This window comes from Sciurus carolinensis, chromosome 11 (assembly GCF_902686445.1).
Source record: "Sciurus carolinensis chromosome 11, mSciCar1.2, whole genome shotgun sequence".
In the NCBI taxonomy this organism is placed as follows: domain Eukaryota; kingdom Metazoa; phylum Chordata; class Mammalia; order Rodentia; family Sciuridae; genus Sciurus; species Sciurus carolinensis.
The window spans coordinates 108439441-108467437 of NC_062223.1; the positions used below are offsets into that span (position 1 = coordinate 108439441).

Genomic DNA, 27997 nt, shown 5'->3' on the forward strand with positions numbered 1-27997 from the left:
CCCAGGGAAACGATTTCCTAGGGGACCTGTGCTAGCACAGCACCCCAGGGCTCTTTCCTAAATGTAAAATCTTTGAAAAGAGTTTACATTTTTAACCCCTTGAGCCTGCAGTGGGTGGGATTTTGCTGATACCTAAGATCCCCTTAAGCCTTCTTTCTTTTATCCCAGTTCAAAGCATTTGGCTCCATTTTAATGGCACTTATCCATCTGGGAACCTGCGCCCTCCTTGACTACAACTGTAAACTTGTTCCTTTTCTGAATAAAATGGAAGTTTTCCCAAACATTTCAGTGTTGCTTTTTGTTCCCAATTATTACCACAAATTTGACTAAAGGCATCCAGCAATACCCATACCTCTGCCTGAATTCTGTGCTGTCTTAAAATTGTCTCTGCCAGATTAATCAGCAGAGACACCTTTAAGCTTAACTTCCCATAAAATCTCAGGGCATGAACAAAGCATAGACACATCTTTTGCTAGAGTGTAACATGCCTGGTCTCTAGTCCAGTTCTCAAATAGATCCCATTTCTCCTGAAACCTCATCAGCACAGTATTTTACTAGCCATAATTCTGTAGCATTCGGGTCTTCTTAAGCCCATTGAAGTTACCAGTTCGGCTCTGCTTATCATTCTAGGCATTCTCTGGCTGCCTCCTCCAAACTGTTCCCACAAACCAATTCCAAAGGTTTCTGAACTATACTGTCAAGTACAGTCATAGCAGTGACCCCACGTCTCCATAACAACTTTTCTGTGTTGGTCAACTTTTTGTCCCTGTGACAAAATACCTAAGATAATCAACTTAAAGGAGGAAAGATTTACTTTGGATTAGAGTTTCAGAGGTTTCAGTCCATGCCTTCTTGGCACACTTGCTTTAGGTCTATAGTGGAACAGCCCATGGCAGAGAAAAACTGCTTACTTTGTGGCCAGGAAGCAAAAAGAGGGAGAGTCTGGGGGTCCTAATTTTGCCTATAAGAGCGTATCCCTGATGACCTAATTTTTTTCCACCAGGCCTCATCTAAAGATTTCACCACCTCCCAATAGTGCCTGGGACTTGGGACCATGCCTTTAACATAGGCCCTTGGGGTATACACAAGATCCAAACCATAACACTACCTATTGGTATAAAATCTGCTATTTTGCTGCCGCCATTATTTTCCCTCGCCCAAACCACTTTACAACCCAGATTGTTAGCCTGCAAACCTCCTCACCAGCCATTGGTCCATTGTTATTAGCCCGCGAAATTCCACTACTTAAGAATAGCTCCCCAGCCATTCTCTCTCTCCTCCTCACTCTAGCTCCCTCTCACACTTTCACTCTCTCCCCCCACGTGCAGACACTCTGCCTGTCTGCTTAATAGAATCTCTTGTGTGAGTTCCCGTGTCTGGAGTGGTTTCTCAGTGCTTTCACTACCCAAAGTAATTTTATAGATTCAATGCAATCCCCATCAAAGTACTAATGAAATTATTTACAGAAAAGAAAAAAAATCACAAAATTCATATGGAACCACAAAAAACTCAATGGCCAAAGCATTCTTGATCAAAAAGAACAAAACTAAAGCAGTTGGAATACCTGGCTTCAAGACATACTACAGAGCTATAATAACCAAAACTGCATGATTCCAGAAACAAACCCATGTGCCTAAAGTTAACCAGTTCTTGATAAATGTGCCAAAAACACATTGGAGAAAAGACAATTTCTTCATTATTCCCCATAATATAGGGAAAACTGGATATTCATTGCAGAAGATTGAAATTTGATCCACTTTCACTTTAAACTAAAATCAAAGTGGATCAAAGAAATGTAAGATGAAATTGTGAAACTATTAAAAGAAACAGGAAATGTCTTAAGACAATAGTATAGATGATGACTTTTTGGATAGGATCCCAAAAATACAGGAAATGGAAACAAAAACAAATGGGATTACAACAAATTAAAAAGCTTCTGCACAGAAAAGGAAACAGTGAAGAGATAATGAACAGAATGGAAGACAATATTTGCCCATTATTCACTGACAAAGGGTTAAAGGAACTCACAAAACTTGAAACAGCAATTGTGTTACAAAATGGAGAAATGATCCAACTAGACATTTCTCAAAAGAAGAAATACAAATAGTAAACAAATAATTGAAAAAATTTTAGTATCATTAGCTATCAGGAAATGCAAATCAAAACTACAGTGAGATACCCTCTGACCCCAGTTAGAATGTCTATAAATACTAGGTACTGACATGAATATGGGTAAAAAACTCATACACTGTTGGTGGGAATGCAAATTAACATAGCCATTATGGAGAACAATTCAAATGTTTCTCAAAAGATTAAAAAAAGATCTATCATGTATTCCATTTATCCCACTTCTGGGTATATATACAAAAGAAACAAGTTAAATATACCAAAGAGGTGCCTATACTCCCACATTTATTACAGCACTGTTCACAAGAACCAAGATATTGAATCAGCCTTGGTGTCCATCAACATATAAATGGATAATGAAAGTGTGACAGATATACACAATGGAATATTATTCAGTCATAAAGAATGAAATTCCATCATTTGCAGAAAAATGGATGCTGACGTCTCTTATTTTAAGTGAAACAAGGCAGATACTGAAAGACAAATGCCAGATGGTCTTGTGTGGATCCTAAAAAAATAAGTCTAAACATAGAATATTGGATAGCAGAGGGCTGGAAGGGTGGGGATTAGAAGGTCTTAGGGAACTGAATAACAGGTCCCAAAATAGAGGTAATGAATACATTCCAGTGTTCCTCAGCACAATGGGGTAACTATAGCTCACAATAACCTATCATATATTTTATGAAGAACTCAGAGAAGCCCAAAGCCTCCAAACAAATTAAGAGATATAAATATTAATTACCCTGATTTTTAGCTGTACACATTATATAGACATGTTGAAATACCATACTGTACACCATAAATATGTACAATTGTTATATGCTAATTTTTTAAAAAAAGATTTAGGAAGAAATAAAAGAATAAGGGAAAGTGGGAGAGGGAAGGAAAAAAGCAAGGCCATTTAGATCTGACCTTACATGATTGCCCTGCAAACTTCAAAGAAGGAAAATAATCTGATTATTTTTTTACACCTAAATGTAGTATCTTTACATGTGGCTGTTAAAATTATGGTTTTTCATCATACCAGGACTGATTTCTGTATTTTCCTTGACTTCTATATTCAGCCTAATGTTATATATCTATTTAGTCCTACTTTCTTAACTGGGATAGATTCTGTGCTAAGAATATACATACAAACTGTTCTAGTCAGAGTAAGCTCTCTCAACTGTGACTGGTAAATGTAGGGCTTGAAAGATCATACCTCAGAAAAAAAATACCATATTTTATGTTTGCATTCCATAAGTGGAATCAGGTGTTAATGTAGTAAAATTTGGTTTTTCATAAACATTGCCATAGAAATAATCATATGGTTCTCCCATATGTGTCTCTGGTCTATCTTCATTGCTGTGTGTATCTTTCCGTGCTTGCTCAAACCTGAAACCTGAAGAGAAATGACAAATTATTAGATGTCAGATGTGCTAAGGTAGATTCATTTAATATGTTACTATGGCTAGGTAAGATCTATTCCATATTCCTTTTCACCACTCAAAATAGATATTTTTATATACTATTTTAACTGAAATCATAAATTTCTACCCCAAATTACTGAATTCATCTATTTTCACCACCATATATTATTATTCTGCAGAACCTGAGATTGAGGGAAGTCTGATCTAATAACTAGCTGTTTGATTTGAGGTACTTATTAAAGTTCTATAAGTCTCAGTGTCATCTGAAAGTTGGGATATAATAGCACCTACTTCATCCTAATGGGGGGTAATGAAATGTGATGGTACATGTAAAGAAGCTATCCTAGTGTTTGTCATTTAGTTCTCTGTAATTAACTATTAACTAATAGTTCTTTATTCACAAATGAACAGATGCCTTTTCCCTCTGCAGAACTGAAGTTCCCAAATATGCTCTGGATTTGATCTGCTTTTTGAAGAGGTGGCACACATTCTTCTTCAGTGCCAACATCTTCAGTGCATCATCTTTCCTGGCTTCAGTTATGCAAATCTCCACTATGAGAAATAATTTTCTCTTGTTCTTGTGCTCCTTCTAACTACCATCCCATATCATTTCTTTTCACAGTAATCTTTTATAACTCAGTAATTTATATTCTGTTTCTTTTTGTACCTTCAATTCCTTTATATTCTTTGATCTGCCAGTGAGAACCTACTTAAGTGCTACAAATTGGGATTACCACAGCAAAGAGAATAGACAACTCTCTGCCCTCTAGTGAAGAAGGTTACCTAAACTGACCTCTAGAAGACCATCAACTCAATTAATCCTCCAAAGTGGAAACTGCATCATGTGTTTGAGGAACAGGTATGAAAACAGGAGCAAGATGGGAGCATGTACAAGTAGAAAGCTAGCCCACAGTCAGAGGCAAGGCCATGATCAGTTTAGGCTTTTTTTATGTAGTAGAAGACAATGTAAGGCAGCAGAGTATGGCCATGTTTAAGAACATGGATTCTTAGCCTAACCTGCTTCAATTAAAATCCTGGCCCTCACACAAACTGCGTGACCTCAAACATATCATAGCTCCTCCTTATTTGCTTCTCTGTAAAATGCAGGTAATAGAACCAGTTTAGTTGGATGTTTTGAAAATCAAATAAGTTACTTTTATAAAACACCTTTAAAATGGCACTTCTAACAATGCAATTTCTAAAGAAGAGTTTGTTGGCAAATTGAAGAGTTCCAGTTGTGCTGATTTAAATGTATAGCCTATCTGTTGTGTAAGGAATGGACTGGAGGAGTATAGAGGCCTCTGCAGAAGCCTGGGGGGATGGCATCTTGTACCGTGTGGAGGCAACAAGTTGGAAATAAATGAATAGGTTAAAGCTAATAATTATTCATATTTATGGAGTAGTAGTATGTGCCAGGCACTATTCTAAACTCTTTACATATATTACCTCTTGCTATCTCACAACAACTGTCAGCTAGGTACTTTTTAAATTCTGGATTTACAGACAAAAAAAACTGAACTACTAGCTTGCCCAGATCACACAGTAAGCAGTACAGCCAAAAATCAAACCTAAACTGCATGTTCATTAACCCCCTGGTTTACTGCTTTTCCTAGACAATAAGGCAGAATTCACACTCAGATCATATAGTAACTATAATTAGACTTTGACTATATTAGAATAATTAATATTTCTGGGATATTGGAATTTAGGGATACAGAGAGAACACGGAGTCTCAAAAGAGAAACATCCATAAGTAAAGGGAATGCAAAACAATTCCTCAGCAACCCAGCCCACTGTGACTGTCCTTGCCTGGAACTGGAGAAACCACCTCCTTAAGAAGCATGCGCATTAAAGACTTTGGTCAATGAGACAGACCCTGGCCTCAGTGTAGTAGTAAATTGCACACCCATGTGTAGAGATTTAAAATGCTAAAGAAATGTGATTTAGGAAGTAGCATGATTAGAACAGCAAGGGCAATGTGCAACTGCAACAAAATGAGCAAAATTTCATAACCATGCCCTGACTCCACCTCTAGTTCAGCCCCCTGTCTGCTTTTCCACTACAAATGTTAAAACTCCAGACCAAGAGAATGTGAGTCACTCTTGAGACTGCCTGTCCTCTGCTCTAAGAGGGTACCTTCACCTTTTGCTTTCTAATAAAGATCTTTACTAAAACCTGATTTGTCATTAAATTCTGTGATAGTCAAGCACCTGGAAGGTCAATTAGAGGTCTCCTCCACTTCCAGAGACCTCCTTGGACCCCTGTACCATGATGATACTCTTCTTCAAAATGCTGATTATCACTTCTAGCTTTTCAGTATTCTTGACCACTGGAAGAATAATAGTGGCATAGAACCTAAAAAGTGTTTCCAACATTTTGTGACATTGTTTTGCCAAATAATGTTTGCCCTTTAAAAATTATTGCTCAAGCTGGGAGCAGTGGTGCATACCTTTAATTCCAGCACCCTGGGAGACTGAAGTAGGAGGATCACAAGTTCAAGGTCAACCTCAGCAGTTGAGCAAAGCCCTAAGCAACCTTAACAAGACCCCATCTCAAATTAAAAAAAAAAAATTAAAAGGGCTATTATTGCTGAAACCATGAGATATAACTTAAAAAAAACACACAACTTTTATTCAATCCTAAACAAACTAGAAAATTTCCTTCTATTCCCAAATAACAGTCCTACACATAAAGGTAAAAATGACTCCTCGTATTCATTTATATCTGTATACTGTGCAGGGTACTAAAATTTTTGCATATTTAGAAATGTTTACCTATGTGAAGTGTATAATTTTAGTGTTGCTAAAAATCACTTACCTTTAAATTTAACTGAAGAGTTGCTTGTTGCAATTTCCTTCCAGTTGGCAATATACCTAAGCATATTATATGGGCATTAAATGAAATTTACTGATTAGTAAACAAGTTAATTCATTAGTAAGTGCTTAGAGTAATGATGACAAATTCACTAGTCTCAATGTTAAATTCTTAGGACTTTCCTATGGCCTAGTAGCTTACATGCCCCTAAGGCAATCTCCAGGACAAGGAGATGAAGGAGGTATAAAAATGGGGCCTCCCGCTTGCCTTGCAAGCACAAGGCCCTGGGTTGGATCCCCAGCACCCAAAAAAAAAAAAAAAAAAAAAAAAAAATGGGGCCTCCCATATGTCATATTAGTATCCTTTTGGTCTCCCTCCAAGTCATGTCTCATTTTATCCTGTTTCATTCCTACAAGATCCTCAGTGAGTACCTACTAAGTTAGTAGCTAATAATTTCTAAGTATGGCAGAAAACCCTCAGTGGGAAAAAAACAGAGAAAACAGCAGAAACATTCTCCTTGGTTTTGGATTGCCAGACCTGTTTCTGATATTTCAGAGGAAACTTAAATCATGTGGTTTATGATTGCAACAGTAGTGTTGTCTTTATAGTATCCATAAAATAGAAAAGGTAATATTCATGTTGGGCAAATGCAGTTAACTCTTCAGCTCCATAAACAGGATGAAATAGTGAGACCATAGCAACCAAAGAAGAGATGAAATTGGGAAGAACAGATATGATGAGCTGTGAAGATGAGGGGAAGTTCTAAGGGAGAGTTCTTTTACTTTTGGTAATTATATGCTCCTAAAGATTTTTGCTATAGGAAGGTATATATTGTCCAATAGTATTGAATTATAAGATATCATAACTGGCTCCTTCTTATTACTGCTTCCTTTTGTTGCTCTACTGACTATTCTATGACCTTAAGTGGGATACTGCTTGGCCACTTAAATGAAAGGATACTGGAAAATAACAGGCACTGTAAACCCCTTTCAGGATCTCCTTAACCCTAAACATAGGCTGAATGTGCTTTTAATGGTTTCTCAGGGAAAATATGAAAAGCTAGATGTCAATCACATGACATCATTAGACTCATATCCAAAAGGTTTTCATTCCACTAAAAAGAACTTATAAAGAACATATCAGCAGTAACCAATAAGAAATCTAAGTTTTATGAATAGAATCAACAGTATGACCATAGCATTACTATGCCATTTATATCTTAACTGATCTAAGAAATTTTTGGAATATTTTAGATAGTAATTGCAGGAAAAAAGGTGTATATGGAATCTGCAGTTAATCCCTTCAGGCATACAGATTTAACATTTTAATAGTCTAGGGAAAGTCCCTAACCAGAGAGGTTACATAACTACATGTCTTAGAAATCAACTTCAGATATAGACACTATCCATAATATACATAGGCATGGAGCTCTCACCAAGACAATAGAATATCAATAAATTATTTTAGATTTTCTAGCAGCTTCTCACTTAATAGGTACGTCAAAATTCACTTGAAGTTTGAAAAATAAGATTCTGGAAGAGGAATATTCATCTTGATAGAGAACATGTAGCTGAAAATCCATTAGGATGAATGCCAATAACAGTCATGGAAGTCATCATGTGGAATTGTGGGTGACTCAATGATGGGTGATTGTTTTACATTCTAAACATTTATAGCAATATATCTCTGAATGCCAGAATTTACTGAGTACAAGTGTTCTTGAATCCAAGAGTAAAAGTTGGCTCTATCCTTCAAAATGATAATGTACTCAGTTGATAGTTACAATGTGTATCTGAAGACATGCAGGGTTTTATCCCAGGAGAACATCCATTTGTCATAACCAAAGGGTGGCACAAAAGCCTTTGAGAAGAAACTTTTTTTTTAACCAATAAATAAACGTATTCAAGGTATGTAGGCCATTCTAATGATCTAACTGCAGAAAATTTTCCATAGTGGTTATCAATTCTTTTATTCTTTCCCTTCATTCCAGGGATTGAACCCAGGGGCACTTAACCACTGAGCCACATCCCCAGTCCTCCTTTATTTTTAATTTTGAGACAGGGTTTCACCAAGTTGCTTAGGGCCTCGCTAAGTTACTGAAGTTGACTTTGAACTTGTGATCCTCCTGCCTCAACCTCCTGAGTCTGGGATTACAGGCTTGCACCACCGTGTCTGGCATGGCTACCAATTCTTCTGAAGGGAAGAATGTCATATCCAAATGCTCATCAAACAAGGTCTCCTCAAGCCAGTTACAAATCTTTAGAGGACTACAGAAAGCCTACAAGAAAGCAGACTGTAGAGATCATAAATATACTGGGAAGAAAGTGCTCCCTAATGTCTACAGGAGCTAAGGGAAGGACTGCAAATTTTGATCTTTCCTGAGATAATCAGTGCTTGTGGTCAGTAGTGCCACTCAAGTACTCCCAAATAATCATTATAGGTTCCATTTGAAAGTTTTGCTGTCCAAGATTCAATGGAAAACCTTGCTTTCTAAGATTCCAAGTTGGTACCAATTTATGATTATACACCAGCTCAGAGAATGAACTAATAGAAATATGTACATAATTTAGAAACATGAGATCTACATTTTTAAAACAGACATTTTAAGTTACTTGTACTCAAAGTGAGATATATTCATTCCACTCCATGTAGAGAATGTAATATGAATAAACTAGTGGAAGCACACCTTTAACTCAGCATCACCACAAATGTGTGAGTAATGTACAACACTATGATGCTATGACATCGCAAGGTGATAGGAATTTTTGAGTTCCATTATAATCTTATGGGACCTCCAACCTAGATGTGGTCATTGACCAAAATGTAGTTACATGGCACATAACTCTTTCTCATCAATCTTTTTTTCTTTTGCTTTTCTACTTTCCTTTTTTCTTTGTAATTGTTTACCTTCTTTATTCTTTTATCTTTTTCTTTTGTCATTGTTCTCTTCTATGCTTCCTCTGATCTTTTTTCATGTTCCAATGCTCAATGACCACCATACCTTAAATTTTTTTCCTACCCCATTTATCTCCCTCTAACTTCTTCTATTTTCTTGCATTTCTTTATTGATACTATCTTTATTATAATTTTCTTCATCCATGTAATATTTACATTATTTATTGCAGTTGAATATATATTAAACATTAACAGGTTTAACAAATGTAATTCATATGCCATACGATTCACCCTTTTGAAGTGTACAATTCAGTGGCTTTTAGTATATTCACATAGTAGTGTATTCATCTGCACAATTAATTTTTGAACTTTATCCTTACCCCATGAAAGAAACCTCACATCCTTAGCCACCTTCTCTCAATTCCCCAGTTCCTTAGCCCTATGTACCCACTACTTTCTTCAAAAATTTGCTTATTCTAGAAATGTCATATAAATGGAATCATGGAATACATGGTCCTTTTTGACTGACTTATTTCACTTAAAAGTTTCATCAGTGTTGTAGTATATAGTAGTCCTTCATTTATTTTATTGTTAAACAATAATTCATGGCATGGATATATCACATGTATCTATCAGTTGATGGACATTTGAGTTGTTTCCACTTTTTGCTTATTATAAAATAACGTTTCTATGAAAATTCATGTGCAGGTTTTTGTATGGACATGTATTTTCATTTCTCTTGGGTATGTGTCTTGGAACGAAATTGCTAGATCATGACTTTATGTTTAACCATTTGAGAAACTTCCAGATTGTTCCCAAAGTGGGTGCATTCCCAGTGTCAGCCTATAAGGATTCCAGTTTCCTCACACTCTCACCAACACTAGTTATTATCTGTAGTTTTAGTTATAGTCATGCTACTAGGTAAAAAGTGATACTTTTGATTTGCATGTCCATCGTGATTATATTAAATAGTTTAAAATTTTTACCACACAAAATTCTAAAGTTTTTTCAAATAACTTTAATGTTACTAAAAATTATTCCTGGGGCTGGGGAGATAGCTCAGTTGGTAGAGTGCTTGCCTTGCAAGCACAAGGCCCTGGGTTCGATCCCCAGCACCCAAAAAAAAAAAAAAAAAAAAATTATTCCTTATTAATATCTCACACAGAAAAATTAGGGAATATAGATTGAGGATATAATTTCTGTAATTCTATGTTCTTAGACTTGTTTCTAAACTGCAAAGTACAAACAAAGCAAAGTTGTACTAAAGCATTAGAATGCAGTCTGCAAATCAAAACAAAACAAACAAAAACCATCTAATTTTCTTTATTCTTGGATCATTCCTTTTCTAATCTCATCTTTCCTGCTTCTGTTTCGGAAAATAATACTAATTTTTTGAAGATTCAATATGGGAGTAGGAAATGTTAGAAGACAGCAGTAAGTACTTACTCATCAAAGTTGAGTGTATTGGTCCAGTTCAGTACTTCATCTACTTCCCATTCCATCACAGAATCTATACCACCATCTTCAATACTTTTAATCAGACCTTTCGTTGCTGTTTGTATTAAGCCTAGAGTGTCATGATGAGTTGCCCTAGCTGCCAGGCTTCCTGTGTAGTACCTAAATAGAGGAAACGAAGAGAAAGGTAAGTCATTTGCAATAGGTCATTACAAGCAAATATAATTGATATATTGTTTCTCTTCATAAATTAAAACTGGGTATACATTAATCAGGTTTTCATTCTATATAACCCAGATGCATCTATGTGATGGACTCTTTTGTGGGGGAAAAAAGTAATTTCATTGACCACACTAAACCAGAGGCCTCACTTAATCACCCAATAAACTGCATTTTTTATGATACAAAGAAAAACTAAGTTGTTTAATCACTGAGTCATAGAATTAATAGAGTGGAAAGGATGCTAGAGACCAGATAACTAGCCCACTCATGTTATAGGTGAGGAAATAACCCTGGAGGAATTGAGTAACTTCTACAAAGCCATGAATTTAATGTCAGGTATGAAAGGAAAAAGGAAATGGAGAGGATGAAGTGTATCTAGAGAAGACAAACGTCAGTATCTTCATGCCAGGTACTTTTCATATCCTTATTTCTCTTTTAAAAGACAGTCATTTGTGGCAGTTATTTTTATTTATTTTACTTTTTGAGTGAAGAAAGTGAGACTAGTATAAGTTAAGGGACTGTTCAAAATCATGAAAGTAGAAAACATAAAAAGCCAGCATTCAAACTTGACTAAGTCTAGAAGTCTCTTTCTGACATTAATTAAAGCACAGGAGGGCTGGGGAGATAGCTCAGTCGAAAAAATTTGAGCACATGAAGCAATATATTCATGAAACAAAAGAAGTTAGTTCTTACAAAAACATTGGAATACAATCATGCATTGCTTAACAGCAAGGAATGTGACAGTTTTATCACATGAACATCAGAGTTCCCTTACACAAACTTACTACATACCTAGGCTATAAAGTATAGCATATTGCTTCTAGACTACAAACCTGTACTGCAATGTTACTGTACCCACTACCGTAGGCAACTGTAATACAAAAGGTAAGTATTCATGTACCTAAACGTAGAAAAGATACAGTAAAAATATGGTATAAAAGATTTAAAGTGGTACACCTGCATAGGGCATTTACCATGAATAGAGATTGCAGGACTGGAAATTGTTCTAAGTATACGGTGAGTGAATGTGAAGCCCTATAACATTACTGTACATAGACATTATAAACAGTACACTTAAGTTATATTGAATTTATTTTTGTCTTTCTTTAATAATTAACCTTAGCCTACTGTAATAAAAGTTTTACTCTAGAAGTATTGAGCATTTATTTGTACTTTAGTCACTATAATCCTGTGACCCTTGAAATTGGGTTTCTCTTAACTTACACTGCAACTACAGGAGATGAAGAACTACTTCAGAGCCACTTTGGAGATCTTCTGATTGCACATTTTTTAAAATTTAACAAATTAATTGACATATAATTGATGTATAATAAACCACATATTTAAATTACTCAATTTGCAGTTTTGACATATATACAGCTTGTGAATATGCATCCCTACAATAAAAATTGAATCTATCACCTCCTCCCCAAGTTTCCTTGCCCTTTTGTAATCTTTGTTTCCTTCCTGCTCATTTCCAACCAACTACTGATCTGCTTTTTAACTCTAAATTTGTTTTCAACATCTAGAATTTTAGGTAAATGGAACCATATGGTATTTACCCTTTTTATTAGCATTTTATTTAGTATCATTATTTTGAGATTGATCCATCTGGTTGTGTGTATCAATAATAGTTTTATGTATTGCTGAGTGGTATTTCCTCATGTGGATGTAACATACTTGCTTATCTGTTCACCTATTGATAAACACTTGTGCTGTTTCCACCTGTGCGCTATTACAAATAAACCTGCTATAAACATCCACATTCAGTCTTTCTGTGGACATAGTTTTGATTTCTCCTGGGTAAATGCCTAGGAGTGGAATGACTGGGTTGACTAGTTGGGCTATTAACTTTTTTTTTTTTTTTTTTTTTTTTAACTGCCAGACTGTTTTCCAAGTAGCTGCACCAGTTTGCACTTGCTTCGTAGCCTTGCCAAATACTAGTATGGCAGACTATTTTAGCCATTTCTATGGGTATATGGTGGTAACTCAATATCATTTTAGTTTGTACTTCCCTCATGCCTAATGATGTTAGTCATTAATTGAGTTGCTAATTTGCTATCAATATATCTTCATCAATGAATATTTGTTTAAATCTTTTGCCCATATAAAATTAGATTATCTTATCATTACTTTGGAGAATTTAAAATATATTCTAGATTCAAGACCTTTGTCAGAAATATATTTTGCAAAATGTTGCTCATATTTTTACCGCACATTTCTATTTTTATAAGAGGCTGTTCAAAGAACAAAAGCTTTTAAATTTGAAGAATGCATTTTAACATTTTTTTAAATTTTATAGTTCATGCCTTTGTATCCTGTTTAAGAAATGTTTGCCAGAACTAAGGTCATTAAAATTTTCCTCCTTTGGATAAGCCAATCTCAAAAAGGACAAATGATCTTGCTGATAAGCGGATGATACATAATGGGGGGTGGGAGGGAGGCAAGAATGGAGGAAGGAGGGACTGTATAGAGGGAAAAGAGGGGTGGGGAGGAGGGAAAAAAATAAAATTGAATAAAAAACTATTACCCTAGGTAAATGTATGATTACACAAATGGTATGCCTCTACTTCATGTACAAACAGAGAAACAAGTTGTACCCCATTTGTTTACAATAAAAAAAAGTTTTCTCCTCTGATTACTTGTAAATGTTATCGCTTCTGGTCTTATCTTCAGATCTATGATCTCTTTAGTTAATTTTAGACATGATGTAGTGTCAAGGTTTGTTTTTCTCCATCTCAATATCCAATTGTTAAAAAGGCTATCTTTTCCCAATTAAATTCTCTGAACATCTTTATTGAAAAATAAATTAATATATGTGTGGATCCATTTCTTAAATCTATACTCTGTCCTACTGAGGTCTATCTTTAGGCCAATACTGCAATGCCACCATTATAATACCTTTAAAAGTCTTCAAATCAAGTAGTGTAGGTTTCCCAAATCTGTTTCTTTCCTACTATATCATAGTATATTTTAGTAAATTTAAGTACTTCATCTACTTACATATGCCTCATCCATTCTATTTTTCTAATTTTTCTTTTCTTTTCCAAATCTTGTCTTCTCTTCAATTTAGAAAAGTGGAATTCACTTTCCTTTTTGCCTTCCATTATTTCTTTTTCATCTGGTGTCCAAAACTATTGAGAAATTAAAATGGATACATAAAGTGTTGAAATGCTGACTGTGGATTTCTCTTGCTATAGCCAAGAACTTTTTTATGTTCATCAGAAATATACCAAGATATAAATAGAAGAAAGGATAGACCTTTCAAGGTTTTTCCAGGTAAGTCACTGGTGAGAAATACATTGAACCTTCAGAAGCACATGCTACAGAAAAATGGACAGAGTACTTATGGACTAAAGTACTTTGTATTTGGTGAATGAATAAGTAGACATATTCTAAGAGTGTCTCTCTCCTCACATGAACAGACCTGAACTAAATATACCAGTGCTGTTAGCTTTTGATGACTCTAATCCTCAATAAATAATCCACTAGGCACTCCCAAGAATACATACCTCTAATTTGTCCTAAGACTCTATGGGGCTGGGGAGATAGCTCAGTTGGTAGAGTACTTGCCTTGTAAGCACAAGGCCCTGGGTTCGATCCCCAGCACCAAAAAAACAAAAAAAAAAAAAAAAAGACTTTATGGATTCCTCTGAATGAAACTTTCTTCTAACTAGTTGCTTATTTCCCCACATCTAATTCATTTCCCATGCCCTACCACACATATACTAGACAACAAAGATAAGAATTTTCTGCCACCCATAACACTATGTTTTTGCCACTATTAAACCATTGAATATACTTGTTGCACTGAACTGAAATATCCTATTTACATAACTGTCTCCCTAGTTAAATGGCAAACTATTTGAAGGAAGGATTATATCTCTTTACCACTATATGCCTAATGCTTGACACAATTGATAGAAAGTTTGTTGAATGAATTCACATCTCATGTTTCATACTTAGTATATAAAAATACCACATTCTGTAATCTATATACCAAATATATAATCTTAATACCAGAGAATATCTAAAGATGGTCTAGTTTCAAAACTGATTATTAGAAGTATGTTAAGAAAAAAAGATTAATTGCTATTGTTAGAATTATTAACCCTAGGATAGTTAACTTAAGCAAATTTTATCAACTACTAGCAATTATTACTTTTAAAAATATTCAGAGACAACAATATCTAAATGTATAAAATTTAAAATTACTAATATTTCTCTTTTCTTACTCTCTCAGAAACAGGCCTCCAGCCATTGTTTTCTATACGACGATACCAGCCACTGTGATCCTCCTCTTCAGGGTGATCACTTTTGTTATGAGATATATGTTTTGCTGGTAGCTTTGTGTAATCTCTAGGGCTGTTAGCACATAAATCTTCAATATGTCTGTGAGTAAAAATTTTATAGTATATGTCAGGTGGAAATTTAATCTGTAGATGGAAAAGTTCAAAGGATTATTGTAATGCAATTACAGACACGATTGTCATTTTTAAGAATTACATCTTTTAAATTTCATACAAATGTGCTTTATAATTAAAGATTCAAGCATACTTACTCCACCTAATCTGAATCGTATCTGAATGCCAGCAGCAGCATCTAGAAGCTCTGCCTATAAGAAAATACATTACTCTTCAATGTTCTGACTATATCATCTTGCTTCTTCTTGTTCTATTATTTAAAATAATTGCTGAATATTGATTACTTATAAAACAGATCAAGTGAACAAACCTTAAGTAGTTTTAAATTTAAAAATATTTTAGAAGCTAAAGAATTAATTTCTTACGAACCCAATAACTATAATAGCTTATATGACCACTAGGAAAAATGGTACCAAACCATTTCCTTTCTATACTATATATAAACATAAAAGCCAAGTGATTTGTTATTCATTAAAAATTAAGTCATCAAATATATGATTTACATATAAATATATTATAAATTTAGGAAAAGAAAGTGATTGGTCAACCTATGTTCAACACTAGATAACCTTTCCAATTAGGTTTTGTTAAATGAAAAACCCAGGTTAAAAGTTTTGTAAGTATTACATATAATAGGTTCTCTAAATTGTAGTGCCTTGCACAAAATGGAAAGTAAAGAAAAAAATTCTTGATTCTTTATCAGAAGACAGTTCAGCTTTATCTCCTGATAATATTAGGTAGATGAGAAAACAAATATCCTAAATTGTTCAGTCCATACAGCCTGAAAGACAGTAAGAGTTTTGCAGAATAATTTTCTCCTGACTAAAAATTTTGTGAATTCAAATATGAAATGTGAGATTCTTCTATAAAACAAATTTTCCGTATTTGAATGGTAACACTATATATACATTTTTTCACTAAAATTTGGATAAATTTTAAGTATACAGCTCCATGTATTTTTATAAAGTATATATTCTGTGACACCTCCAGCCCCTATCAAAATACTGAACATGAACATCTCATTGTCTTGTGACCCCTTCCAGTGAATATCCTCCAAAAACCATAATTAATCATAGGTTAATTTTATCAGCTTTTAAACATTCTACAAAGGATATATACAATAATATACTCTTTCATGCCTGGCTTTTTGCTCAACTTGAATCTGATGAATCTGTAAGATTCACCATGTAGTTGCATATAGCTACAGTCAGTTCTTTTTCATTACTAATATTTAAACTTATACCTCAATTAATTTATTAGTTCTATTTTTGTTGGATATTTAATATGTGTCTACTGTTGGCCCATGATGAATAAAACTGCTATAAACATTTTTTATGTCTTCTGGTGGATTTTGCATTGATTTATTTTAGTTATGTATGCAGGAATAGAATATGAGGTGTCATGGAATATCTTATTTTAGTCCATTTCCTGTTGCTTAAACTGAATATCTGAAACAAAGAACAGACATTTATCACTTATAGTTCAGGAGACTGTGAAATCCACTATCAAAGTGCCAGCATCTATGGAGAACTTTCTTGCTACATCATGACAAGCAGGAGTCCTCATGTGATAAGAGAAAAAGCATGCAAATTTAGGTCTCTCTGACTCTTAATCTCTATTTTCTGATCTCCTTGTGGGGGCACTACCTTCAAGATCTCTTCTATAATCCTAATTACCTCCCAAAGGCCCCACCTCCAAATACTATCAAGATATAAATTTGGGGATTAAGTTTCTAACACATGAAATTTGGGGGGGACATAGTTAACCAATAGCTTGGAGTATTTGTATAATTAGCTGCACCAGCAACTGTCAGTTTCCCAAAGTCTTTGTACCAATTTACTACCCATCAACAATATATAGAATTGCTTGCTCTATATCTTATAATACTTGATACAGTCGATTCTAATTTTAACCATTCTGATAAGGTTATAAGAGTTAATTTTTCTTTATGAATAATCATGTTGAGTACCTTTGTGTATGCTACTGACCAGATATATCAGTTTTGCTAGTAGTTTATTAATTTTATTAACCTATTCAAAGAACCAACTGGTTTTGTTTATTCCTCTATTTTACTTCTACTCTCTACTTTTATCTTTTCTATTGCCTTTCTTTTACTTTCTTTGGGTTTAATTTGCTTATGTTTTTCTGATTTATTGAGCTGTAAACTTAGTAAATGAATTTTCAACCTCTCTTCTAACATGTGTGTTTAGAGCTATATATTTCCATCTGAAATTTCTGACCTCTATTTTAGCTACAAGTTATCCTTTTTTCATTATAACTCAGCATAAAATATATTCTAATTTTCTTTTTTAACCCATGGATTATTTAATTTCATTTGCTTAATTTGCAAAAATTTTCTACTTCTCTTACTGATTTCCAATTTAATTCTCTTGTCTAAAGAACATTTTCAATGATTTTATTCTTTGAAATTTTCTGAGCCTTGCATTAAATCCTAGCATGTGACCTATTTAGGGAAACAATTGCTGTACATTCAACTTAAAGACAACAATAGCTTTGCAGAATTTCAGACATTTTGCAATGATGGCTATAGTGTTCTATATGTATCCATTAAGTCAACATATTAAAATCTGCTATATCTATACTAAATTTTTTCCATACTTCTATCATTTACCAAGAAAGTAAAATATGAATATGACTGAAAATCACTATATTTCTTTTGATAGTTATGTCAATTTTTGCTTTACATCTTTAGGACTATTTTTGAACTACTTTATCATTATGAAAATATGTTTATATAGGGTTTTCTGACTTAGAGGTTAATTTGCCCAATATTAACACAATGGCATTAACTTTTCATTAAATTTTTCAGCATGTATCTTTTTCCATCTTTTTACTTTTTATTTTTTTGTATCATTATAAAGTATGCCTGAAAAATAGTGTAATGGGTTTTTTGTCAGTCGAACAAGTTTTACATGTTGGGTTTATTTTTGACCTACTTATATTTAGTCTATTTACATTTCATATAACCTTTTGGTTAAGTTTTTATTTTTGTTTTTCCTTTAGTGTATACAAAAGATATTGCTTGGGGCTGGGATTGGGGCTCAGTGGCACAGTGCTTGCCTAGCATGTGTGAGGCACTGAATTCAATCCTTAGCACCACATTCAAAAACAAGTAAATAAAATAAAGGCATGCTATCTACAACTATAAACATTTTTTTAAATTAAAAGATTTTTCTATTATATTAGGCTTCTGTAATTTTTTTTTTTTTTAGGAGTTTGGCTATGATGTACCTACATTTGTGTTTGTTTTTTGTTGTTGTTTGTAGTTATTCCTTGGAGACATGGATTGACTTCTTTAATGGATTTTGGAAACACTGATCTATTATCTCCCCCATTATTTCTTCTGTACTATACTGTCTCTCCTGTCTTTGAGATTCCAAGTATATGTTTATTAGACCATGGGACTGTTTCCCACATGCTTATTAATCTGTTATTTTTTCCATTATATTTCTTCCTGAGTTTCTGTTTAGATGTTACAGATAATCTTTCAGTTCAGTAATCCTGTCCGTAAGTCCACCTAATACATTCCTAATCTCATAGATGATAATTTTGGTTCTAGATTATTTAATTGCTTCTTTATAGGTCTTAATTAGCTGCTGAAATTCTCCGTATTTTCATCCATATTGTCCATTTTTTCTTGCTTTAAAAAAAATTAGCTGGGCATGGTGGCACATGCCTGTAACTCCAGAGACTTGGGAGGCTAAGTCAAGTGAACTGCAAGTTTGAGGCCAGCCTCAGCAACTTAGTGAGGCCCTAAGCAACTTGGTAAGACCCTGTCTTAAAAAGGGTTAGAAATAAAGCTCAGTGGTAAAGTGTCCCTGAGTTCACTTCCCCAGTACTAAAAATTAGAGTAATAATCACAGATATTCTGAAGTGCTATATACTAATTCTCATATTTTGATAATTAGTGTATTTCTACTTGTTTTCTCCTTCATTATTGGTCACATTCTTCTGCCTCTTCACATGTCTAGTTGTTTTTCGTTGTATCTTAGATACTAGAGGCGGCTTCACTAGAAAGGATTAACACTTCCTCTTTTAGTTGGAGTGGAATGCTGACCTCATCAATCAAAAATTGAGCTGGCTGACTGAATTGAAGTTTTAGTAACCTATATCTGATGTGTCCTTTTCTAATTTTTCCCTGTTTCTGAGATGTGGTCCTCTGGGCTTTTTGTAAGAGACCCTGGCAGGTCTCCATCTCCTCAACTAGTAAAGATGGTGGGAAATTTGGTTACACTCTTTGGAATATTTAAACTTACTTGGGACTAGGGTTGTGGTTCAGTGGTAGAACACTTGCCTAAGCATTGGGTTCAACTATCAGGACCTCATATAAATAAATGAATAAAATAAAGATCAACATCTAAAAATATTTTTAAAAACTTAATTCTTTATCCTGCAAACTCAAAATATGGCAAATACTATCAAAATTCTTAATGACAGGCATAGAGAAATAAGTTAGGTGATTTCATCATTATGCAAACATTGTAAAATGTACTTACACAAACAAAGATGGCTATGATGTCACTAGATGATAAAATCTTATGGAATCACTATAGTTGAACAAAATGCCTGATATGTTGGGGGTGGGAGATGCTGTGTGTTTAGAGCAGGTCCCTTCCCCTTAGCATGATTTCATCTCTGAGATTTATGAGATTATTAGTAGTAGTAGTAGAATATTGCTATATAAGATGGACTTAAGGCTAGGTATAGTGGTTCGCTCCTATAAGCCCACAAATTTGGGAGGCTGAGGCAGGAGGATTGCAAATTTGAGGCCAGCCACAGAAACTCAGACACTCAGCAACTTGGCAAGACCCTATTTCAAAAATAAATAAAAGGAATAGGGCTGTAGCTCAGTGGTATAGCACCCCTGGAATCAATCCCCAATACCTAAATAAGTAAATAAAGTGAATTTACACCAGGGAAGATAGTGCACACTTGTAATCCCAGCAGTCAGGAGACTGAGGCAGGAGGAACCAAGTTCAAGGCCAGCCTAGACAAGTCAGTAAGATACTATCTCAAAATAAAAAGGCTAGGGATGTAGCTCAGGGGTATAGCATTCTTGGGTTCAACTCCCAGTACTGCAAATAAAAAACAATAATAGACTTAGATTAGTTGTGAATATTCACTGCAAACTCTAGGGCAGTAAAAAAAAATGTAAATATAGGTATAATTGGTATGCTAAGAGAGGAGACAAAATGGAAGCACAAAATATTCAATTAAGATTAGGGCAGAAAAAAAATAGAAGACAAAAAAAAAAAGGGGGAAGAAGGATAAACAAGGGCTACAGATAGGAAACTAGCAAATGCAATATATAGCACAAAACTATATCCATAAATTTAAAGGTCTACAGACTGTGAGATAAAGACTGTTAAAGTAGGGGGAAAAAAACAAGACCTAAGTATATGCTATCTACAAGAAACTCATTTTAAATATAAAGACATAGACAGGTTAAAAGCAAAGGAATGAAGAAAGATATATTGTGGAGAGCAGTGTCTTGAACCATGGTCTCTCTGACTGCCTTGTGCCTGCTTTGTGCTGGGAACTTCCTGTGCAAAGGTGCAGGTCAAGATGACCCAGTTTCTCTGAAGTGGTGCCCAGCCAGAGGTGGCTCCATGTAAAGGCACAAAGCTATATCAGTCTGAACCTAGAACTCAGGCACCAACTTGCAAGGATAAAGAATTCTGAGCATAACAAGATAACCCTAATGTCTCACCAGTTCTGTGTCCTTCAGATTGCCTACTTTGCTGAAACTTTCCCACCAATAACCTTGTGATGAAACCTATATAATAAACAAGTTATACTAGCTGAGTCATTATTCCTCTATCAGAGGGTAACGTCCCACCTAGCCCCAGCTTTCTTGATGTCTGTTCTCAATCCCCCATTGCTCCCCACTAGTGTTTTCCTGAATTAATATCCACCGCTGAGAGATGGAGCTGTGGAAGTTGGTGCCCAAATAGGGACCCATCACAGGGGAACTTCACTGATTAGATGAAAGGATGCTCCTGAGGATGCGTGTCAGATAAAGGTGAAGAGCTCAAGTTTATAGCTGGATGCAAAATATAGGACAGCTAGGATTCATAGAAAGGGGTCTCTATGTTGCAGTGCTTAAGACTATGCTTTCTTAGCTTCTGCCAGATCTCTTCTCTCTCCTAGGCTTGTATCAAAAATGTAAATTGCAGATACAATTATTCAAAGCTGGTCTGAGAGCAAAGGAAAAAAAAGGGTCACTTTTACATTCAAGCTGCTGTGGCTGACTGTCTGCTCTCATGCTCTACCAACTCTGCTTTCTTAACTAGTTCTTCCCTAATCTGACCCAAAAGTAAACTCTGATCTGATAAAGACTATTAATTACATTTGTCTGATATCTTGGTTTTTACAGTTAAAAATGAGTAAATTTATTTAACATCAATAGGATCAATCTTCATAAGCATTTGTTAAAGACATTAATTTTCAAAGTTCTAAAACATCAACTGCTAAATATAAAATCACACACTCTAGACTTCTTAAATTCCATAATATATTCAAATATTGAATGTTTTTAACCAATTAGAACAAATTTTTAAAAATTAAAAATAAGTGTTTTCATAATGTGGTGAAAACAAAAATGGTTTTAGATTGCTTTGCGTCTGTGTCTTCACTAAAACAAGGTTACTAAGAGCTAAGATTCTATCATGTGTAATTTATAAGCCATAGTTTAAGAGGTTTCAGTTGGTTTCAATTAAGGTGCCATAAAAAGCAAAGTATTTCATCTTATTGAAGTGGAGTAATTTGTCTAAATTTAAAAAATTTTAAAAACTTAGAAAGGTAACAGTTAATATAATTTGAAGAAATTATAAAGAAGGAAATAATAACAGGAAATGACAAAATCAGAAAGGCATGAACAATAGAAAGGAAAAACAAAGCTGAAAGTTGGTTCTTTGAAAAGGCTAATGAAAGTGAGAAACCAAAAAAAAAAAAAAAGAAAGTGAAACCCCAATGAGATCTGTCAAAAAAGAAAAGAAATTATCAGCAATAAAACAAAAAGAACTATTACAGATTCTAAAACATTAGAAAGCTCATAAAAGGACATTACAAGCCACTTTAACTTAAACTTTAAAAAATTTGAAAATTAGGTTAAATGGAAAACTTCCTAGAAGAATACAACTTATCAAAGGTAGCACAAGAATAAGTATAAAATAGGAATACACCTTCAACTATATTGAATTTGTGATTTAAAATCTCAGAAAGAAAACTTTTGGCATAGATAGCTTCACTGGTAAGTACTTACCTGCATTTAAGAAAAAAATAACATTTAATGTAAAAACTAAATCTAGAAAATAAGTGGAGAAGGTACATTTTCCTATCTGTTTTAGGAGGCCAGCTAAGGTTTTAAAAAAAAAAAAAAAAGTTTTTATTTGTTCTTTTTAGTTATATATAACAGTAGAATGTGTTTTGATCATACATGCATGGGGTACAAGTTCCCATTCTTGTGGCTGTACGTGATGTGGCATTACACTGGTTGTATATTCATATATGAATACAGGAAAGTTATATCTGATTCATTCTACTGTCTTTCCTCTATTCCCATCCCCACTCTCTTCCCTTCATTCCCCTTTGTCTAATTCAGTGAACTTCTATTTCCCCCCACTCCCACCATCCATTTATTGTGAGTTAGCATCTTCATATCTAAGAGAATATTTGGAAGCCAGCTAAATTTGACACCAATATCTTGACAAAAACAGTACAAGAAAGTAAATTACATGTTCTGCCTGATCACACATGCAAAAATTTCAACAAAATATTAGCCAAGTATATTCGGTGATATTTAAAAAGGATAAGACATGACCAAAATGTATGTATTCTAGAAATGCTAAGGAAACTTAAACATTCAAACAAAAGAAAAATAATATATCAATTAAAGCAGAAAAATGTCTCCTAAAACTTAATCATTCTTGGATTTAAAAAAATGATTATAGCCTAACAAAGAAGGATTCTTTATCAGGTAAAAGGTTTCTACAAAACAACTCTAGCACAATTCCTATTTAATGTTGAAATATTGAAAATGAGACAAAGGTAATCATTTTTATTATTCATTATTTAAGGCTCTACTCAGTGCAGAAAGGCAAGAAAAATAAATAATGCATAATGTTAAAGGGAAAAATATCTGAGCATGACATTGTTTCTACAGAAACTCCAAAATAATTCATGTTCAAATTATTACAATTAATAAATGAGGATTGCAGAATTACTGGAAAAAAAGCTAATACACAAGAATTTATTATCCTTCTATATATTAATCAAAAATTTTGTGGCTGGGTTTTTGGCTCAGTGGTAGAATGCTTGCCTGGCATGTGTGAGGCACTGGGTTTGATTCTCAGCACCACATATAAATAAATAAATAAAATAAAGTTCCAAAAAAATAAGATAAAATAAAATTTTTAAAATTTTGTAATTACCATACATAGGAGCAAAGAGCAAGATAAAAGATGTGTAAACCTCTATACAGAAGACTGTAAAGCATTAGTGGTAGGAAAATACAGAAAAAGTAAATAATGTGGGCAACTGGGTTTTCCAGAAGAAGGTGCTGATATGAAGTTTGGGTGTCACAGGCTTATTTGTGAATCAACAGTCCATAAAAGAAGAAGAAGAAAGATGAATTGGACAAAGGAAGAATTTGAACTGCAATGCAAGCTCCACAAAACCTGGGCCAATCATACAGGGTGCACTAAAGTGAATGTTGCCCACATCACAAAGATCTTTAATACCCATCTCCCCAACCACCACACTCTGCTCATTCCCTGGATGTGGGTGCCCTGGAAAGAGCTGACTTAAGGTGAAAGCAGTTCTCTGCAGTAAAGGGAGAAACTGAAGATTTTCATAGCCAACAGGAAGCTGTCTGTAATACCCAAAACTGAGTAGTAAACCGATCTGTGAAGACAGATCTGAGCAGCCCATCTCACATTTCCCATAAAAGTTCATGGATTAGAGCTCTCAATATTGTCATGATGTCAGTTTTCCTCAAATCAATTTAAATATTCAATACAATACCAATTAAAATCTCAATAGGTTTTTTAACAGTCTTTACTGTGGTAAAATACAACATAAATGTATCGTTAGTGACATTTAGTTGTTTCATAATATTGTATAGCCAACTACTGACTTCCAGAATATTTTCTTCACTCTGAAAGGAAAACTTGTACCCATTAATCAGTTGTTCCCCATTATTCCTTGTGTACAGGCCCTGGTGACCACTAGTTTTTCTATCTCTTTATTAATATTCTCTATTTTATCAGACATCTCCGTGTATCATTTTCCTTAGCCTACTCCTTCCCAGCTTTTGAGTCTTCCTGTTCTTGCTTTGTTGGTCATCCCTTGGTTGCAGGTAGTATATGGCTAAATACTGGAAGTTAGCCCAGATCTAGGACTGTGTGAATATGTTGAAACAAAGGCAAGACTTTTGCAGATCCCTTAGGGAATTGCCAGATAGATAAAAAAGCACAACTAAAATTTCTATGAACTATCTCTGTATTTTGAACCCTGGTTCTCGTAAGCCACTCCAGAAATTAGAACCTTTGTTTTCCTGGCTGCTGCCAAGTTGGAGAACGGGGACCTTAGGTGGGTGAGCAAAAGCACCACAATGTTTTTTTGTTTTGTTTTGTTTTTAGTACTGAGGATTGAATCCAGGTGTTCTTTACCTTTTACCTCTGAGCTACATCCCCAGTACCTTTTGAGTCAGGGTGCTTTTCCAGTTGGGGAGGTTGGCCCCAAACTTGTGATTCTCCTGCCTCAGCCTCCTGAGCATCTGGGATTCGAGACATGTGCACTGTTCAGCCTGCAATGCTTTCTTAACAAGACTTAGTAAACTTTACTTTCATTAGAAGAAACCCCCTTTAAGTTTTTAAATTAGATTTCAGAGTTCTGATAAGGTCGATTCTGACAGTTACTCTTAGAGCTCCCGACGTCATCGTTGTCACTCCTCTAACAGACTGGAGTAGGGGGTGGAAATAGATAAATTGAGAAGGTTTCATGAAAATACAAGACATCTAAGAATAACCTGGAAGTGTCTTCTCAAAGAAGAATTATAAGATTGGAGAACTCTATCATATAACAGACTTATTATAAAGCTGTTGTAGTTAAGATCAGAGTAGAAAAATAGACCAATGGTAGCAAGCTAAATCCAGTCAGATATCAATATTTATCTTTTATAAGCAATATAAGTTTATTCCAGGAATGCATGGTTGGTTTAACTTCAGACTATTATTTTAATTGCCTTGATGAATATATTAAAGGAGAAAAACCACACAACCACTTCTATATGTGCAGGAATATTTTCAATAAATTTCAACTCTAAGGTTTTCATTCATCAACAACTAGGAATACCAAAATTTCTTTAACCTGGGAAAAGTATCTCTTTACTCAATGCCTTCAGCAAAGTCATGCTTAATGTTAACATTAAAAGCATTCCTTTTATCGCCCAAACAAAATAAATCTGTCTGCTATCAACATTTGTATTTAACATTCTAATGGAACTCCAAAACAGTACAAGAAGAAAGCAAATGATTAAAGGATTGCAGAAGGTCTTTAGATAAGCACAGCCTTTCTTCTTTCTGCTTCTTAACTACAAAATCCATCTGGTTCAGGTGCATGCACGCACGTGGGTATCTGTGGTGAAATCATCTCCCTCTACGGTGAAATTAGATTCTATTTGATTTACTTATTGTTGGGGAAATTTTTTCTAAATTTTGACTGGACTTTGTATTCTCCTTTTGCCTAAGAAGAATGCCTAGCAGAAAAAAACCGTGTCATATGGAAAGAACAGAAGAAATATTGAATAGCTTTAAAATTGAACAGAACCAAACATGATCATGTATATGTCTGCATGGCTTGAAAACATGAATGTGGCCATTCCTTTTTCAAGAACTGCATAAATAAAGGTTTATCACAGTAGTGTTGAATTGATATGCAGTGAGTTGTTTCAAACAAGAAAACAGGTTCAGTATTAATTTTTCAATCATTTGATAAATATGTACCAAAGCTTGTGTGATGTAATTTAATATTTTATTTACTAAATTGAAAATTAATTTCACTGTTAAGGAAACTATTTTGATCTCTTAGCTAATACTGACATGGTTTGTGGTTACAAATGATATGTATTGTGTTCATGTCCACTAATTTAGCCTCTATTGAATTATTTCAAATGATTCATGTAGTTAACATTGACATATTGGTTTTAAAATAAATATGGGTAACACATGAAAAAAAAAATAGACCAATGGAACAGTAGAAAACTCAGGAATAAATGAATACAGAAACTACCACTTGATGATAAAAGTGGCAATGCAAAAAACCAAATTTTTACTAATTCTTCCCTCTGCCCCCAACTTTATTGTGGTAAAGTACACATAACATAAAATTTACCATCTTACCCATTTTAAGGGTACAGTTCAGTGATATTACATTCATAATGTTGTACAACTATCACCATGATCATCTTCATAAATCTTTTCATCTCAAAACAATGTTGAATGAATAAATGCATACCCCAAAGCATACTGTGGAATTCTATTTATGTGTAGTTTATGTGTAGTTCAAAAATGGGAAACTAAAGTGTGATGTTAGAGTAGTGCTTACTTTTTTTTTTTTTAATGTTGATGGACCTTTATTTTATTATTTACATGTGATGCTGAGAATTGAACCCAGTGCCTCACACAAGCTAGGCAAGTGCTCTACCACTGAGCCACAAACCCAGCTCCTAGTGCTCACTTTTTAGAGGGAAGTGTTGGTAGTAATTTTCAGGGTATCTGAAGGAGGCAATTTGGAGTATGAAAACATTGATCTGGGTGATAATTCATTTAGCTATATACTTTATGAACTTTCTACATGTGCATAATACATCAATAACAAGGTTTAATAAAACAAGTAAGAACATACTAAATTGATAAAGTAGTCACACATTTTTAAGGAAAAAGATAAGGTGCTATATCAATAAATGTCCTTACCTCTTTAGGATTAATATATTTCACTATCTGACGTGGTTCCCCTTGTCTTCTTAAATTAATCAGACTTTTAAAGTGTTGGAATACAGCAACATTCTAAAGGTTCAAACATAAGATTTTATGATCAAAATTGGATTTTCTATTTCTAATTTGCCGTTTGCCTAATTAGGGCAAAAATAAAAACCATAAGTATAGTTGTTATAAATATTAGTTGAATTTTGGAAATATTATCCACTCAGGGTTTGCTTTGATAAGCCAGGTAATGTTGGCATTATTCTCATAAAGAGTTTTACCCTTAAATTTACAATCACATCACCACAGGCTGGAAATAAAATAGCTAAAACTTTGATTGAGTCACCTCTGTGTGCTCTTCAGGGTAATCTAAGAGAAAAACAAAATGTAGTTGACTGGTTAAGAAAACTGAATGTGCCATAATATTATCTGGGTTCAATTATTAGTACTTACTAGCTATTTGACCCAGGACAAGTTGCTTAACATCTACTGTGCTCAGTTTCTTTATGTGTACAATGGAAATGATAGTGGTTATTTCACAAAGCAATGATGTTGAATAAATGTGTTAATATTGTAAAAGCACCTAGAATAGTTTCTGGCACAAGAAAGCACTCATAAGCATTAAGTTATTACCAGTACAGAATCC

General features: G+C 34.2%; 1 protein-coding gene across 4 annotated transcripts in view; it reads right to left on the minus strand.

The window, feature by feature from the left end:
• The window catches only part of C11H11orf65 (chromosome 11 C11orf65 homolog), a 46154-nt gene that overhangs the window by 4595 nt on the left and 13562 nt on the right, over positions 1 to 27997 (minus strand). For 2 of the 4 annotated variants that reach the window (XM_047517215.1, XM_047517213.1), the window contains 7 exons: positions 27343 to 27435; positions 15484 to 15537; positions 15158 to 15358; positions 13926 to 14056; positions 10692 to 10862; positions 6354 to 6409; positions 1284 to 3508 (listed from right to left, as the gene is read on the minus strand). In XM_047517215.1, the coding sequence (XP_047373171.1) occupies positions 3351 to 3508; positions 6354 to 6409; positions 10692 to 10862; positions 13926 to 14056; positions 15158 to 15358; positions 15484 to 15537; positions 27343 to 27435 (864 nt within the window). In that variant the 3' untranslated portion in view covers positions 1284 to 3350. Of the gene's footprint in view, positions 1 to 1283; positions 3509 to 6353; positions 6410 to 10691; positions 10863 to 13925; positions 14057 to 15157; positions 15359 to 15483; positions 15538 to 27342; positions 27436 to 27997 lie in introns of those variants that run through there. The other 2 variants (XM_047517214.1, XM_047517217.1) reach the window with 2 other exon arrangements.